Source organism: Triticum dicoccoides, chromosome 1A, assembly GCF_002162155.2.
Source record: "Triticum dicoccoides isolate Atlit2015 ecotype Zavitan chromosome 1A, WEW_v2.0, whole genome shotgun sequence".
Taxonomy (NCBI): Eukaryota; Viridiplantae; Streptophyta; class Magnoliopsida; order Poales; family Poaceae; genus Triticum; species Triticum dicoccoides.
Window position 1 is genome coordinate 311,790,262 of NC_041380.1, and position 17,406 is coordinate 311,807,667.

At 53.7% G+C, this 17,406-nt stretch overlaps 1 protein-coding gene across 2 annotated transcripts; it reads left to right on the plus strand.

Annotated features, from left to right (window-relative positions):
- Window positions 1-11,437: 11,437 nt before the first annotated feature.
- LOC119270272 (protein FAR1-RELATED SEQUENCE 5-like) lies at window positions 11,438-15,124 on the plus strand. 2 transcript variants are annotated; one of them, XM_037552266.1, is made up of 7 exons: window positions 11,438-11,662; window positions 11,764-11,994; window positions 12,184-12,448; window positions 12,555-13,245; window positions 13,345-13,802; window positions 13,903-14,190; window positions 14,288-15,124. In XM_037552266.1, the coding sequence occupies exons 1-7, from the start codon at window positions 11,583-11,585 to the stop codon at window positions 14,756-14,758; spliced, it is 2,484 nt and encodes an 827-aa protein (XP_037408163.1). In that variant the 5' UTR covers window positions 11,438-11,582; the 3' UTR covers window positions 14,759-15,124. The 2 variants fall into 2 exon arrangements, with proteins under 2 accessions (XP_037408163.1, XP_037408172.1); XM_037552275.1 differs by lacking the exon at window positions 11,764-11,994 and having other exon boundaries at window positions 11,440-11,662.
- The last annotated feature ends 2,282 nt before the right edge of the window (window positions 15,125-17,406 follow it).

A 17,406-nucleotide genomic window follows, 5' to 3' on the forward strand; every position in this document is an offset into this window, starting at 1 on the left:
GCAGCAAGCGTCGTCTCAGCATCCGTCCGTGCGGCAAGACGGCCGCACCGCTACTCCCTCGCTCACCCCAGCTGGTTCTTCGTCCCGCGCGCTCCGCGCACCCATGGAGGCTCGAGCTGCGCTCATTGCGGCAAACGAGCTCCTGCGCTACCGTCCCGTCGACGATGTCTACGAAGAATGGCTTGACCGCGTCGCCGAGCTCGTCCGCGCCGCAGGGGGCTCTCCTGCGCCGTCCGTTCTGCTACACCGCACCCCGCCCTGCACGGGCGACGAAGCTCCGGGGGCGCCCCAACCACCTCCTCCTCAAGAAGGCGCCCAGGCTCCAAGGAGCGTGGCCCCTGGGCGGAACCCGCTCCGTCAGGTGCCAGCGCGGCAAGAGCAGAGCTGCCAAGAAGTTCCTCGCGTGCAAGAAGCTGCCCGGGTGCTCCCTGCTCCGGCACGTCGCGGCCATGCTCCTGCTCCCGCACGTCAAGACCCCGTGCTGCTCCCAGATGCAGCGCATGGGGACCTGCAAGACCAAGCTCTCCGTCACCCAAGGCCTCCTGTGGCCACAACAGGCTGTCGTGCCTTCACCACCGAGCTACGCAGCGTCGCGTGGCCCGGAAAGTTCAAGCCAGACCTGCCTCCTCGTTACGAAGGCACGGCCGACCCTGCGGAGTTCCTCCAGCTCTATGATCTGGGCATCGAAGCTGCCAACGGAGACGAGAAGGTCATGGCGAACTGGTTTCCCATGGCGCTCAAGGACAGGGCCCGCACCTGGCTCCTGAACCTAGCTCCAGGCACGATCTCCTCCTGGGATGAGATGCGCACCCGCTTCATCGCCAACTTCCAAGGTACTCGTGACCGGCCACCCGCCGTGAGCGACATGCGCCGCATCAAGCAATAACCCGGAGAGACCCTGCAGAAGTACATCCAGCGCTTCAATAACGCACGCCTCAAGATTCCCAAGGTAACCGAGGAGGCCATCATCTCAGCCTTCTCCGACGGTGTGCGCGACGTCAAGATGAAGGAGGAGCTGGTGATGCATGAAGACCTGTGCACTTCCTTGGAGCTGTTCAACTTGGCGACCAAGTGCGCCAGGGCTGAGGAAGGGCGTCTCTCCCTCCTCGAGCTGCCTGCTGCAGACCCAGAAGAGAAGAAGCCCAAGGCCAAGGATGTGAAGCGCAAGGAGGCTGCCGTGCTCGCAGCAGAACCAGACACCAAGCGGGGCAGAGATCAGCCCGAATCTTCCAAGGGCAGTCGGTACTGTGTGTACCACGACCTCCACACCCACAACACCAACGAATGTCGAGAGCTCCGAGTCGTGCGAGAAGGAAGGATCGGCCGTCATCCCGACCGCGGTGACCGGGGCTACGGTCGAGGAGGAGGAAGGAACGCAGGACGCTGGGAAGACCGCTGCCCGCGCCAAGGGTGGCGTGATCGACCTCGCGAGGATCGCTGGCAAGACCTGCCTCGCGAGGGAGACTGGAGGGATTAGCCTCGCGAGGATCGCCCGCAAGGCAACGCAGGCCTCCCTCCGCTGCCGCCGTAGCCAAGGAGAAACGAGGACCGCCATCAGGACGAGGGGGCTGGGGGCTTCCAGAAGCCGCGCGCGATCACCTGCATCCTGGGCGGGGCTCAAGCCCCAGCCTCTCAACGCATCTTCAAGCAGTTCGCCCGCGAAGTGAATGCAGTCCTTCCTAAGCTCGAAGCCACGCGCCCTCTCAGATGGTCAGCGTGCGCCATCACGTTCAGCTCAGCGGATCAGCTCAAGTGTGCGGCCATGGCCGGAGTCCTCCCGATGCTTTGTTCCCCAATCATCAGCAACGTGCTGGTCACCAGGACCCTCATCGATGGCGAGGCAGGGCTCAACGTTCTGTCCGTGGAAACATTCAACAATCTCCAAGTGCCCTACAACCAGCTTCAGCCAACCAAACCTTTCTCCGGAGTCACCGACGGCTTCACGGTCCCGATTGGGCAGGTCCGCCTCCCTGTCATCTTCGGGGCATGCAACAACTACCACACCGAGCTCATCGACTTCGACGTCGCTCACATTCGCCTGTTGTACAACGCCATCCTCGGGTACCCAGTGCTGGCCAAGTTCATGGCCGTGACTCACCACGGCTACAACGTCCTCAAGATGCCAGGAAGTGGCGGAGTCATCATGGTGCCCTGTGAAGAGAAGGACGCGGTGTGTTCCCTGGAACGAGCCTTTCAGGCCACATCACTGGAAGACCCGGATCGCGGAAGCAGGCGGCTTCCCGAGGCCACCCCCAAGAAGAAGAAGGCATCGTCTGGCCCGGCTCCTCAGGAGGCAGGCCCCTCAGGGCCCGCGCCTGCCCAGGGGGAACCTCCTTCCATTGCATAGGAAAGCGCGCCCGGCGCCCTCCTCAGGCAGGGCTCGGGGGCTCTCCCCTGGAGGGCCACCGACCTGGCTAGCATCACGAGGGAGGTGCTTGGGCACCACATGGAGGCGTGTTTCGAAGCATGTTTCCCTCAAGAAGGAGTAAGGCAAGGAGGGCCAGACCCTCAGGAGTTCGTCAGCAAGGCCATTCAGGAGCTACAGGAGTCGAGAGTCATGAGAGGCGGCCACTGCCTACCAGCTGTGGCTCCCCATCCAGGCGAAGATGGTGGGCTGCGCGTCTGCATCGACATACCAGGGCTCAATCGAGTCGCCTCTCTGGAGCGCCTCTGGCCCTCGCGAGTGGGGCGCTGCGAAGGTCCGCCCCACAGCTACGTTCGCATGCCTCACGGCTTGCCGAGCGCGGCTGCCACGTACCAGCGCCTCATGAGGGGCATCATGGAGGCTCAAGAGGCCAGGCGTTCCGTAGCCCCGGCGGAGATGGAGATGGTCCGCGAGGAGCCACCAGCGCCTCCGGAGCCTCCCAAGGCCCCTGGCCCTGGGGGCTCGTGAGGATCGGCTTCCGCAGCCACCAAGTCTGCTACACCAACGCTGCTTCGTACTCAACATCATCAGGTGACATCTTTCAAGTTTCATTTCCAACTAGGAGCGCCCCCCAGGGCTGCATTATTCCCAGGCCGCGTGGGTCCGTCCCTGCGGCATGTGTCCCTTTTATTTCATGATTTTAGCTTACTTTGTTGGGGGCGCCCCTCGGGCTGCATCATCCCCAAGTCGCTCGGGCCAGACCCAGCGGCACGTATCCTTTTAGCGTTTATTTCCGGCTATGCGTTCGACCCACCATGCTTGATTATTTGATGCCGGTCCATGGCACCTCTTCTTCTCCATGCCGACCACTTGCACGTTAAAGGGGGGGTACCTGAGCATCGCGACTCAGGGCTCTTACTGGCTCTCCAGCCCTCACCCTCTGGTCTTGTCCACGGCATCGCGACCTGGCATACCAGCCACGGCTGAGACCAGCTCGAGGGCCGGGACCCGAGGACGTAGAGTGCCGGCATCTAACCAAATTTGCAGGAACACATCACAAGATAAGGCCCAGTGCCAGGCGCAACCCGCCTAGAGGTAGGGCCCCGTGAGTCCCGCGCTGGCTCACGGGTGCCTAGATACACCTCGCCAGGCCCTACCATGCCAGACACGTGTCAGGGCGGGGCTGTACACGCCTCGGGGGCTCCTCCCGGAGGGGAGCCCCCTCCCACGTACCAGTGGAAGCACCATGCTCCGCGCTGGCTGACGACACTGCCGAGGAGCGGCTATGCCCGTACACATACGGAAGCGCTATGCTCCGCGCTGGTGATAAACAACTGAGGGTGGCCCCCGGGCCGCATTAACCTCAGGGAGCCCAGAGCTCAGTGTCTAGCCTCATTGTAACGCCTCCCCTCGGGAGTGCCGCGCGAGGGGGCTGGGCAGCCCAAACGCACGCCACCCAGCCAGGCCCCCTGGGCCTAGTTCGTCGCGCGTCTCTCCCCGAGCGGAGCCAAGGTACGAAGGCCATTTGAGCGTCAAGGGGGACTCCTGAGCATCGCGACTCAGGAGCCTAACTGGTCACGTAGCCCCTTACTCCTTGGTCCCGTCTTGGTTACCGGTCGGGGCTAACGGCGACTGAGGTATGCGCGGGGCCGGGCTCTGCAGACGTAGAACGGTAGATCCACCCACATCTCACCTCCCTACTTGCTGTTCGTGCGCCAAGGGGGACTCCTGAGCATCGCGACTCAGGAGCCTAACTTGTCACGTAGCCCCTCACTCCTTGGTCCCGTCCTGGTTTCCGGTCGGGGCTAACGGCGGCTGAGGTATGCGCGGGGCCGGGCTCTGCCGACATAGAACATAAAGCAAGTAGGAAGGAAAAACGCAAATTTCAAGGAATTCAAAAGCAAATATTACAGTCCACACTGTTATCTCAATGCCAAACGCAAGTTTAAACGCCTCCCCGAGGCATGATACATGTGCAGGAATTGAAGGCAGGACAAGAGCCACAACGGTGTCACTTGTCAGCGGCGGAACAGCGCGGAGTGGCTTCGCCTCATGCAGCAGCAGGGTCGGCAGCGCCTCGCTCCGGCTTGGTGCCGAAGGCCTGGAACTTCCCCAGCAGAGCCTCCGCGCGACCCTTCACGGCCTCGGCAGCAGCAGCGGCACGCTCGCCGCTTGCTGGCTTCAACAGGCTGTCGAGGTCGACACTGGGATTGCGAAGGTAGATGTGGGTGAGGACCCGCGTCAGCGCTACAGAAGACAGGACACGCGCCTCGGCCTCGGCCGTGGGACCAATGCCAAGGGCGACATCTTCAAGAGCACGAACCAGGAAGGGAAGCAGCTTGGCGGGGCCGTCCTCGGCGCCAGCCAGCGGGCTCTCCAGGCCGCTGTTGTAAAGCGTCCTCAGCGAGGAGCGAGCCTTCGCCTTCATCTCCGCGAAGGCCACGCGGTCCTCGGCAAGAACCTGGGCCTTGTCGTCCAGCTCGACCTTCCTCGCCCCCAACTCCTGCTTCAGCGCGCCTAGGCGGTCAAGGCGCTTCCTGAGCTTGGCCTCTCGGTCCTTGACGGCCGCCTCGCGAGCCTTCACGCCTTCTTCCTGCTCTTGGCGAAGGCGGGCCTCTTTCGCGAGCTGGTCTCGCAGGCCTTGCAACTCGTCCTCCAGCACCTTGCAGCGACCACGGATGTCAACCACCTCCCCCAGGGCTGCATCACGAGCAGCCTTCGCCTCAAGGACGGCCTGCCTCTCCTCATCGCAAGCCGTCGAGGCCTGGACCAGCGCCGCCCGAATCGAAGCGTCGGAGCGAATCCATCCTGAAGCCAGCTCTAAGCGCCCGGCCACCAAGCGAGGGTCGGCGCCAAGAAGATCCTGCCGCAGCCGGTCCAGCTCAACAGCAGCACGATCCAGAACGGCAGGAGGAGTCGAAGAGATAGCAGTCGGTGGAGTAGGAGGAGAAGGCGGCAACGCGACCACAGCATCCTGAGACGGAGCCTACTGCGCCCCAACGGCTGTGGTGGCGGCAGCAGGCAAAGGCACCTCGGGAGTCGCTTGGGCCATGGGGGCTGAGCTCGCCCCAGCCGGCTCAGCCAGGCCTCGCGAGGACGACCGGGCAGGAGAGGCCCGTGCGTCGCGGTCACCATCTTTCGCGGGCAGAGGCGCTGCCCTGGATGGAACCTCAGGAGCTCCCTTCGGCTTCTTTGCTGCGGGCGCCAGCCTATCCAAGAGATGCGGACGTCAAGCCTCAGCAGCAGAACAAGAAATAAAGACAAGAATCAAGCGCTTACGGGTCGTCGCCAGTGAGCTCAGGCAGCCTCCGGCCAAATTTGAAGCCTGAAAGCCGGCTGGAAGGGTCAACCTCGGGAAGCTCGGGAGCGGAAGGCGTGTCTGCGGTCCGCCTCGGGGCCGGGGCAGACCCGCGGGAGATCAGCCCGGTCCTGTCCTTCTTCGGGATCGGGGGCAAGCTCCCGCCGCCCTCCTCGTCATCATCCTCGTCGTCATCGCTCGGAGAGAGGCGGAGAACGCGGGACCTGCGCTGCGGGAGGGGAGCCCTCGACTCTCCGTCAGTCGCCTCGGAGTCAGGCCCCTTTTCCCGCTCACCTCCTTCCTCCTCTTCGCTGGAGTCATCGGAGGACACGTCCACCGGTTCCTCAGGAGCCTCCGTGGGCACGGGCCCGTCCCCGTTGAAGACGGTCATGGACTCCACTACCTGCTCCCAGTCGTCGCGAAGGAACAAGGGCGTAGGGGCGCCCTCCAACCTCGCCACATCGCCCCCGACCAGAGATTGGAGGACCGCAGCCAGATCTTCGTTGGCCAAGACCGCGGGGCTCGGATGGGGCCTCCACTTCGGAAGTGAGTACCACCGAAGCGGAGCCAGCTGGTGCTCCAGGAATTCCCTCAGCAGCGACGTGCCGGTCAGCTTCACCGCCACCGTATTGGCCGGCCTCAGATCCGCGTCCATCTTCTCCAACACCAGCTTCGCGCGGGGGTTCGCGAGCTCCGCTCGACCCCAATCGCTGGAGTTCGTGGGTTGCTCCATGGGCAAGATCAGCCAAGGGTGGATGCGCCCAGCATCTGCCAAGACCCACTTGCTCCTGAAGCCCTCAATCCTTTTCCCGGGGTTCGAAATGGCAATGGCGCCACCGTACGCGACGAAGCTCGCGCACGCGGAAGCAGGACCGCGAGAGGTCCGGAGATAAAAGTAGTGGTGCAGCAAGGCCACTAAGGGCTTCACCCCTACATGAGCCTCGCAGTAATAGGCGAAGATTGCCAGGAGAAGGACGGAGTTGGGGTGGAGATGCAGAGCTTGTAGCTTATAATGACGAAGGACAGAGAAGAAGAACTCGGAGAAGGGAGGCACCAGGCCAGCAGCAATGGCGCTTACAAAGAGCATATAGAAGGTGCTCCCTTGGCCCTCAGGGGTGGCGGAGCCGGCCTTGAACACTTTCGCCCCGTCGATGCCCTGCGCCGCTGCCATCCGGCGCAACCAGGCAAGGCTTGCCTTTGACACATTCGGCGGATCCAGGGCAGACGAGTACGAAGCTCTGGCCGGGGAATAACGAGGCGCCATGTCTTCCTAGGTCACGCGGTCGAAGTAGATCTGGAAATTTTGGAGAAAGGAAGGAGAGGCACAGGAAAGGGGATCTAAGCAGCAACCGGAGAAAGCAAAAAAGCAAAGCCTAGGAAGATGCCGCTCCTTTATCAACACGCGCGGTTGCTGAGGTGCTCACGTCCAATCAACCGCCACGCGACGCCCAAGGCCGCAGGCTGTTAGGGCCCGCGGTGCTTCGCTCTTGCCCTTTCGCCTCCCTGCACGGCCAAGTCCAGGCGTGCCTTGGGCCCGGGGGCTACTGTCGGCGTTCTGGGAATGGGGGTCCCCAGACTTGCCTGCCTGCGGCGTGCGGCGTGGTTCAAAGGGGGGGCCCAGCACGGCCCATCTTCATCAACACAGACCCAAGACCCTCACGAGGGGCCAAGCCTCGCGGGGCGGACGACACGGAGCTTCCTCAGGCACGGCCTCGTCAGGCTGGCTCGTGAGGAGGCGGAGAGATCAAGGCGGGGTACCTCACGAGGTGCCCATGACGCAAGCCATGACGATCAAGGGCGACAGGCGGGCGCCAGCCCGCACAGTGTCCTCCTTTCCTCTTTGGTGCAAAGGGAGCAAGCGCAGGCGAGAGCATCAAGCAAAGGCACCCGTTTCGGTGCAACGAGACCAAGACCAGCCCAACGGCAGGGAGGAAGTCATTGTGGAGCCCAAGCCAGCGTCACCACCAGAGCCTTTGGCAGGCGAGGACCAACTTTAGTCAGGATAAGTGTACCAGATGTTCCCCTTCAAAATGGCCAATTGTTGGCGCCCTTCCCGCTCAATATTTGGGAAGAGGCCCAGGGCCTTTGCCTATAAATAGGACTAGCCACCCCCAGGGTAGAGAGGATCGAAGATCGGCCAACCCAGAAACAAGCTGGGATCGGATCAAGTAGCATCACACACAGAGAGAGAGAAGGGTGATTGAACTCCTCCTAGCAGTTCATCCCCCAAGCCAAGAACAGACCCCCGCGAGGCTGTTCCTCCTTGTATTGCTCATCATCATCAGTCCAGGAGGCAATCCACCACACCACAAACTAGAGTAGGGTATTACACCACAATGGTGGCCCGAACTAGTATAAACACTGTGTCTCTTGTGCTGTTCTTTCCATAGCTTAGATCTTAGCGTGGCGGTGGGGTGCAGGTAGGTAGAAGGCGAAATCTTCGCGCGCACCCCAGTGTTCGAACCTCAAGGGTCTGCCGGAACCTGAAATCCGACATAGACAAACAGAGTGTCACTAGTATGCCTCTACTTGACTAGCTCATTAATCAAAAATGGTTAAGTTTCCTAGCCATGGACAAAGAGTTGTCATTTGATGAACGGGATCACATCATTAGAGAATGATGTGATTGACTTGACCCATCCGTTAGCTTAGCACGATGATCGTTTAGTTTACTGCTATTGCTTTCTCCATAACTTATACATGTTCCTATGACTATGAGATTATGCAACTCCCGAATACCGGAGGAACACTTAGTGTGCTATGAAATGTCACAACGTAACTGGGTGACTATAAAGATGCTCTACAGGTGTCTCTGATGGTGTTTGTTGAGTTGGCATAGATCGAGATTAGTATTTGTCACTCCATGTATCGGAGAGGTATCTCTGGGCCCTCTCGGTAATACACATCACTATAAGCCTTGCAAGCAATGTGACTAATTAATGAGTTAGTTACGAGATGTTTCATTACGGAATGAGTAAAGAGACTTGCCGGTAACAAGATTGAACTAGGTATTGAGATACCGATGATCGAATCTCGGGCAAGTAACATACCGATGACAAAGGGAACAACCTATGTTGCTATGCGGTTTGGCCGATAAAGATCTTCGTAGAATATGTAGGAACCAATATGAGCATCCAGGTTTCGCTATTGGTTATTGACCGGAGATGAGTCTTGGTCATGTCTACATAGTTCTCGAACCTGTAGGGTCCGCACGCTTAACGTTCGATGACGATTGGTATTATGAGTTTATGTGTCTTGATGTACCGAAGGTTGTTCGGAGTCCCCGATGTGATCACGGACATGACGAGGAGTCTCGAAATGGTCGAGACATAAAGATTGATATATTGGAAGGCTATGTTTGGACATCAGAATGGTTCAGGGTGAGTTCGGGCATTTACTGGAGTACCGGGGGGGGGGGTTACCGAAACCCCCCGGGGAGTCAATGGGCCTTATTGGGCCTTAGTGGGAGAGAAGAGAAGGCAGCCATGTGGAGGGCGCCCCCAAGCCCAATCCGAATTGGGTGGGGGGGGGGGGTCGGCCCCCCTTTCCTTTCTCCTTCTCCCTCTTCCTTCTTTTCCTAGTGGGGCCAGGAAAGGGGGGAGTCCTACTCTTACTAGGAGGAGGACTCCTCCCCCCTTGGCGCGCCTAGAGGGCCGGCCGGCCTCCCCCTCCCTCCTTTATGTACGTGGGGAGGGGGCACCCTATAACACATCAAAGTTGATCTTAGCTGTGTGCGGTGCCCCCTCCACAGATTTCCACCTCGGCCAAATCATTGCAGCGCTTAGGCGAAGCCCTGCGCCGGTAGCTTCATCATCACCATCACCATGCCGTCGTGCTGACGCAACTGTCCCTCGACCTCAGCTGGATTTAGAGTTCGTGGGACGTCACCGAGCTAAACGTGTGTAGATCACAGAGGTGTCATATCTTCGGTACTAGGATCGGTCAGATCGTGAAGACGTATGACTACATCAACCGCGTTGTCATAACGCTTCCGCTTATGGTCTATGAGGGTACGTGACAATACTCTTCCCTCTCATTGCTATGCATCACCTAGATGGATCTTGCATCTGCGTAGGATTTTTTTGAAATTACTGCGTTCCCCAACAGTGGCATCCGAGCCAGGTCTATGCATAGATGTTATATGCACGAGTAGAACACAAAGGAGTTGTGGGCGTGGGTATATACATATTGCTTGCCGTCACTAGTTGATTCTTGATTCAGCGGTATTGTTGGATGAAGCGGCTCAGACCGACATTACGCGTATGCTTACACGAGACTGGTTCTACTGACGTGCTTAGCACACAGGTGGCTAGTGGGTGTCTGTTTCTCCAACTTTAGTTGAATCAGATTCAATGAACAGGGTTCTTTCTAAAGATAAAAAAGCAATCACTATACCGCGTTGTGGTTCTTGATGCGTAGGTAAGAACGGTTCTTCCTCAGCCCGTAGCAGCCACGTAAAACTTGCAACAACAAAGTAGAGGACGTCTAACTTGTTTTTGTAGGGCATGTTGTGATGTGATATGGTCAAGACATGATGCTAAATTTTGTTGTATGAAATGATCATGTTTTGTAACAGAGTTATCGCCAACTGGCAGGAGCCATATGGTTGTCGCTTTATTGTATGAAATGCAATCGCCATGTAATTGCTTTAATTTATCACTAAGCGGTAGCAATAGTCATCGAAGCAATAGTTGGCGAGACGACAACGATGCTTCGATGGAGATCAAGGTGTCAAGCCGGTGACGATGGTGATCGTGACGGTGCTTTGGAGATGGAGATCAAAGGCACAAGATGATGATGGCCATACCATATCACTTATATTGATTGCATGTGATGTTTATCCTTTATGCATCTTATTTTGCTTAGTTCGGCGGTAGCATTATAAGATGATCTCTCACTAAATTTTAAGGTATAAGTGTTCTCCCCGAGTATGCACCATTGCTACAGTTCGTCGTGCCGAGACACCACATGATGATTGGGTGTGATAAGCTCTACGTTCACATACAACGGGTGCAAGCCAGTTTTGCACACGCGGAATACTCGGGTTAAACTTGACGAGCCTAGCATATGCAGGTATGGCCTCGAAACACTGAGACCGAAAGGTCGAGCGTGAATCATCACTACTAGGGAAAAACTTATACACAGAATTTTACCAGTAGCGCGGGACAAAAATAAGCGGTACTACTACTTACCACTAGCGCGTGGAAAAGAAATGCGCTGCAGCTAAGCTTATAGCAGTAGCGCATCTCAGCGAAGAAGCACTGCAACTACAATTCCCCTATTGTTCTCGCCAAGCTACCAATAGTAGTAGCAAGCTTAAGCAAAGCGCGCTGCTGCTAAGGTTGTTATAGCAGCGTGTTTCACGCAGAAAGCGCTACTGCTAATGAAAGGAAAATCAAATGAAAAACATGTAGAAAAGTAAATGAAAATGGAAGAAATAGAAAAGGGGGAAGGAAAAAATGAAAATATGAAGGAAAACAAGAGAGAGGCGTTACTGAGAAGGGCGACATCTGGACACTTCATCTTGTTTGTTGGTCCGTCTCTAGGGATGAGTGCTACTGGGTCCATGTCAGAGAATACAGTATGAGGAAAATGATTTCGGGTGGCGGTATACGGCCGTGAATAGTTGTGTACGCCAGGTTGTGGGCACATTCTGGAATAGTCTCCGTTACGTCCAGTAGCCGGTTCGTGGCTCAGGTCCGTTACAACAGTCCTGTTCCCCGGTGAGACACGTAAGGCCGCCGTCTGATGCAGAAACTCGCCATCACTGCTGCAGTAAATGATGTCCGCGTAGGTGCGGGACAGCCGGATATATGGCGGCCTCCACTTCTTACAAAAAAAAAGAGCAATTCCCCTTCACCCGGCGGCCCTAGCCTTCTCCCCCACCCCTGCGAATCGAAAACGGCTGAAGGTGAAGCAATGGTGGCGGACGGAAGTGCGGCCATGTGTGATGAACAAGTGCAGAACGGGCTTGAGTTTCTGCTAGATCCGGTAGACAGGTACTATTTTTATCGCATCACTCTGTTATTTGGGATCCATTAGATGCGTGAGGAGTGAAAAATATGTTGAATGCTTTTCGTTTTTCCCCGTGTTACCGTAGATTTCCGCTGACCGAGGTCACTACCGACGTTGAGCGGCCAGATCCACTAGTGCTGATGGACATCCGGCATTCGGCGCCGGAAACTGCCGACTCTTCTTGCGCGATTGTAGTTGGTCACATCGACACTTCATTTGAGCATATAAGAGCCCCTTGCAAGAGGCCGCTTTCACCAACAAAATCTGCTGAGTCCACTGGTAAAGTTAACCCAGAGGCGCCGGGGTGGACCAGGAGGCACGTATCTGATTCAGAGATCTTTTTAGAATCGCACAAGTTCAGAAAATTAGTGGAAAATCCAGTCACAAAAAATTTGTGACAGCTTGGATGATACATACACGAAAAGATGTTAGTTTTATATTTAGACTTTTCTGAAGTTATACCTAAGTTTCACAATCTGAGAAGTGAGCGTCGATCAATTTTCAGGCTTCGGATTGGGCGCGCTCCCCCTGATAGAATGCCATGTGCTGGTAGAGTTACTCCACTGGAAGAAACCATAAGGAGATATGCTAACAAACCTTCAGAAAGTGCAGTAAAGCCAGAGATTGGTATGAGTTTTGATTCCCTTGGAGAAGCGTACGATTTTTACAATCTATATTCATGGGAGATTGGATTTGGTATACGGTACGGCAAGAGTCGATTGAATGTTGAGAGGACTAAATGTATGCAAGAGATTGTTTGTGGATGCTCGGTTAGATCCTTGTAACTCACAAAAAATTCTTATATTCTGGGAATGGCCGTAACACCATTGTGTTTTCATATTATTATGTCTAACAATTGGGAAAAATGTTTTGCAGGGGAAACCTGAACAACAGAATAGCAGATCTTGTCGTTGCGAGTGCCCCGCAATGGTCAGATTACTAAGAGTTGCAGACAATGGATGGTACATTGTTGAGCACTGGTCAAGCCACAATCATTCGCTGTCTCTCAGATGCGGGGAAAAGGTTCATTGGCCATCCCACAAACACATAGATGTGTACACAAAGGATTTGGTGAGACAGCTTAGGGCCAACAATGTGAACCTAAACAAAGTGTACAACATAGTTGGGAGCTTTTTTGGTTCGTCACAGAGCATTCCTTTCACAAAAAGGTTGTTGCACAATTTGTGTGGGAGAATAAGCCGAGACCAAGCTGATGATGATGTGAACAAAACCCTTGCCGTGTTCAAACAAATTCAGCAGAACAACCCGGAATTCACATACAGAGTCCAGGGCGATGAGGAAAGCAGAATCAAAAACCTTATGTGGACAAACGGAAACAGCAAGTTGCAATATAAGTTCTTTGGAGATGTTGTCACATTCGATACAACGTACCGGACAAACTTGTATGACATGCCTTTTGGCTTGTTCATTGGAGTAAATAATCACTTTCAGAGCATAATACTTGCTGGGGTGTTGATGCGTGATGAACAAGTCGAGAGCTTCCAATGGGTATTTTCTGAGTTCATCAACATGATGGGCGGCAAACACCCACAGACAATATTGACAGGTTTGTGCCAAGTTGAACAAAAACGATGCATATGTAGATGTCTACTAGAAGATGGTTGCTCATGTTTGACTATGCTTTACTTTGTTTTCCACATTGTAGACCAAGCAAGAGCCATGGAGGTCGCAATCAAAAGCAAGCTCCCTAATACTGTGCACAGGTGGTGCAAGTGGCATGTTCTTAAGAAAGCAAAAGAGAACCTTGGCGCACTGTACACGAGCAAGAGCAAGTTCAGGGCTGAATTCCACAAGGTGGTAAATCACATGATAAGTGTGGAGGAATTTGAGACGGCATGGGCTGCAGTTGTTGAGAAATACAATTTGAAAAGCCACAATTACATGACAAACCTGTACGAGATATGTCACAAGTGGGCGAAGCCATACTTCAAAGGAGTCTTCTGTGCAAAGATGACCAGCACTCAGCGTAGCGAGAGCGCCAACAACATGCTGAAGATTTACATGCCACCAGCTAGCCCAATGCATGTATTCGTGCGCCAGTACATGAGGCTTCAATTTGACCGTGAATCGGATGAGAGCTACCAGGAAAAAAGAACAAGGATTGTGAGCAAGTTTTTACATCTGTTTTTTTAATGAAATGTGATTCTACTATATATAAAAAAGACTAATTGCCTCTTTATTTCATTTGTGGCCCCTTCCGCAGAGTGGTGCCGTGATGAGGACAAATATTGCTATCGAGAGGCACGCGAGTAAGGTTTATACGCGAAAGATGTTTGAATTATTTGGTGATAATCTGTTTGAGGGTGGATCATACCAGGTTGAGGAAGTGGAGAAGAAGAAAAGATACATTGCAAGGCACAATGATGCTGAAAAACGAGAGAGGTGGAGCAAGGTGGAATACATGGTAACCATATTCGATGATGGGGAGTGGTTTGATTGCGAGTGCGGGCAGTTTGCACACATGGGAATGCTTTGCTGCCATGCCTTGAAGGTTATTCTTTGTCGCTGCTTTTTCATGTGGGTTATGTTGATAAAGTATGTATTCTTAAGATTGGGGTGGGCTTACTCGATTTGTATTGTTTACTCAGGTCATGGATCATGTTGGCGTGCAGGAGATACCTAAACGGTACATATTGAAAAGGTGGACAAAAGATGCTAGGGACATCTTGCCACATCACATAGCTCACTTCCAGAAAGACCAAGCTGCTAATCAATCATTCACTTGTCGGAGTTCCACCCTTTACGTGCATGCTATGGAGCTAGTGAGGATTGGAGACTCTTCAATCGTTGCATATGAGCTGGTACTACCAAAGATTAAGGACCTGATACTGGAGGCTTCTCCATTGGCTGAAAACAGGGATGGTCTTGGGATTGAGGATAGTATAGCTACAGAAGCTAGCAGAAAGAACAATGGCTCAGGTATGGCGGTAGGGATCATTGATGCAGACGTTGTTGCCAATGATAACAATGTCACCGCATCTGGCAACTGGGATGCTCTCGCTGTACTATCAGCTCCAGCAAAAAAATGTGGGGTGGGGCGACCATGTTCAAGCAGATAGAAAGCTCCATATGAGGGCCTGAGCAAGAGGGCCATGTTCTGCAGTTTATGTAAGATCCCAGGGCACAAGAGGACTACGTGCCCAGACCGCGGTGATGTCCCTAAACAACCTCACAAGCCTGTCACTTGCAAAAATTGTGGTGTTACAGGGCATCGACGCACCTCGTGCACTAGGCCGCTCATGCCTAATGCATCTTAGATTTTACATTGAACAAATGTACAAGCTGAGTAACGTAGGATTCCCCAGTGTGTTATGTATGGATGAATTTGCTTGCACGCTTGATCCTACTGAATGTAAACTTCGTTCTGATGAACAAGTCATGTGTGGACCAATAAATCTAAAAATCCACAAGTTTTTGTACCACTAGTCGATGTGAAAATGTCAACATAATAGTTAACCCTACAATACTAGGTTTTGTGTGCCAACAAAAATTCGTAGAGCATGAAAATGCGGTTTTTGGCCACGCTGTGTAGGGCTAGTTCGCCATTTCTGCCCCATGGCTGGTTGTTTTGCCTACTGGTGCCTGGATTTGCATAGAAAATCGGCTGGGTGAGTGCTTGCCTGTTGGCATTGTTTGAATATATGCGATGATGATGCGGAGGTAAATGCGGTATTACACTTGTCCATGCTGGTGCCTCATGTGAGCACACGTATGTGCCCCGTGCTTTCAAAATTCAAAATGGATATGGCGCTTCTTCTCGGTTGCGCTCGCAGTACTTAAATACCTGGACAACAGAGGTCTCTAGCGGAGTAACAGCGCTTCGCCTCTGTTTCACTTCAAGAACTCGGTCTAGAGCAGCCATGGCACCGGTGTTCAGCAGCCACCCTGGGTCTGGGGCGGCAACCGTCCTTGATCAGACACCTACTGCGTTCGTTGTCTCCAAAGAAGTAAGTGAAAATCCTTGCGTCCTTTTCTCTGGAAGCATTTTCTCCCTCGCTGCTGTCCCGTGATTGAAGCTGAATCTACTTTTCAGGATAGATCTCATGTAACACCACCCCTAGAGATTCATGGTGTATCGGATGCTTTGAGCTGCAATGAACAACAAGGTGAAGCTGTGGTTGGCCAGGCAGATGCAAGTTTCTCGTTGTTTTCCTTTAGACAACCCAGAGCTATTGTTCAATCTTTGAATCTTGAACTAAAAATCTGAACCTATAGGCCGTGGTCATCGACGCAACAGCAGCAGCAAAAAGAGGCGACGATATAGTCCTGTTCCACAAGAGCCCCACTGAAGTCGTGCCAAACATTGGTGGACAGGAGGAGGGATTTGGCGAGCACGATCCGGAAGCTACAAGCGAGATGGTTGAGCTGGGTTCAGGGGAGGTGGAGGATGCCGACTGCTCTGCTGTAGATGTGAACACAGGTAGTGCCTCCGATGCAGAGGATGAAGTCTGCAGCCATCCGCGTAAACATGCTCGTGACTCTGGTGATGACTACGTGGCACAGAGTTAAAATGTGAAAATGCTGAGCGTGTGCGTGCACGGTAATAACTCGTTTCCGCAGGTATCCGTATGGCTACTGGAGAGTATGTTGTGTGTGGCGATCCTCAAAATGTCTGTTCCTTCCAGTTAAATGCAGAGTGGTGTTCACACCTGGTAGAGTGTGACAAAAAATGTGTTCCCTTTGTGTCCTATGGTGTTGAAGTGGTGTCGGGCGAATGCAAAGATCAAAAAGACAAATCATATTAAAACATGCGCAATTATGAATTGTCTTATGGGTGTTATAGAAAAAGGATTTCAGATTATAACATGTGTACCGACGATCATCCCATGCCGCGCGAGATGAAAAACAATGTGATACTCGATCATGCTTTGATGGAATGACTTGAACTGACGATCGGTAGCCACAAGGCCACAACCACCACCCACCCCCCCGGACAGAGATCTAGTTCCTTGCCGACAGCAAGCCACGACGTAACTGGCGGCTAGCCAGCTGTTGGATCAGGGGGGGTGTCTCAGACCGAAACACTACAGAACGAACACTGTAGAACTACCACTGTTCACGCAGATCTGGCCGTTGATTCTAGCTCGGACGGTGTGGAGAGTGGGCACAGTCACCGTATTGTTCGCCAGTGCCTTGCTCATAGGAACGCATTGGATCTCATTCCGCCCCCACCCCAATTAGTAAGCTGAACGGTGATGGGCTTTATATTTTTTATCAATATGTTGTATTTGCTCGAATTGGCAAGGATATCTTTGTTGCACGTCAGAGAACATAAAAACACCGTTGAAAGTGCCGATTAATCTGTACTCGTAGGTTTACTGAGTATCGCGATGAACTGTAAAAAACGTACGTGCAATTGATTAGATGGCAGATTAACTAGCCAATTAGCCTATTAATCGTCTACTCGCCATTGAACCGAGCAACTGCAAGATAACGATCTCCTCACAAAATGGTTGTTACCGTTGCGTTCCTATTTGTGGCTGCTCGAACGGCTGGGAACATCGTTTGTTGTGTGACTGCACAAAAAAGGCATCCCCATACATTTTGAGCCCCCCGCACCCCTTGGCGCATCGTCGCTAACATTATATGATTATGAAAATGCAAAAACCAACTGACCATACATAAACTTTGGGAAATTAGGACTTGTTTCAGGGATTGTTGGGTTTCCATTCTCGGCGAATCAAAAGGGAAGCAAAGTTTTTGGCGA

What these genes read in the sequence shown, in the direction of transcription:
- LOC119270272 (XM_037552266.1), top strand. Translation starts at nt 11,583, where the DNA reads ATGGTGGCGGACGGAAGTGCGGCCATGTGTGATGAACAAGTGCAGAAC. An exon ending in CCCACAGACAATATTGACAG is followed by an intron (nt 13,246 to 13,344) that starts GTTTGTGCCAAG and finishes TCCACATTGTAG; the next exon opens with ACCAAGCAAGAGCCATGGAG. An exon ending in AGGAAAAAAGAACAAGGATT is followed by an intron (nt 13,803 to 13,902) that starts GTGAGCAAGTTT and finishes CCCCTTCCGCAG; the next exon opens with AGTGGTGCCGTGATGAGGAC.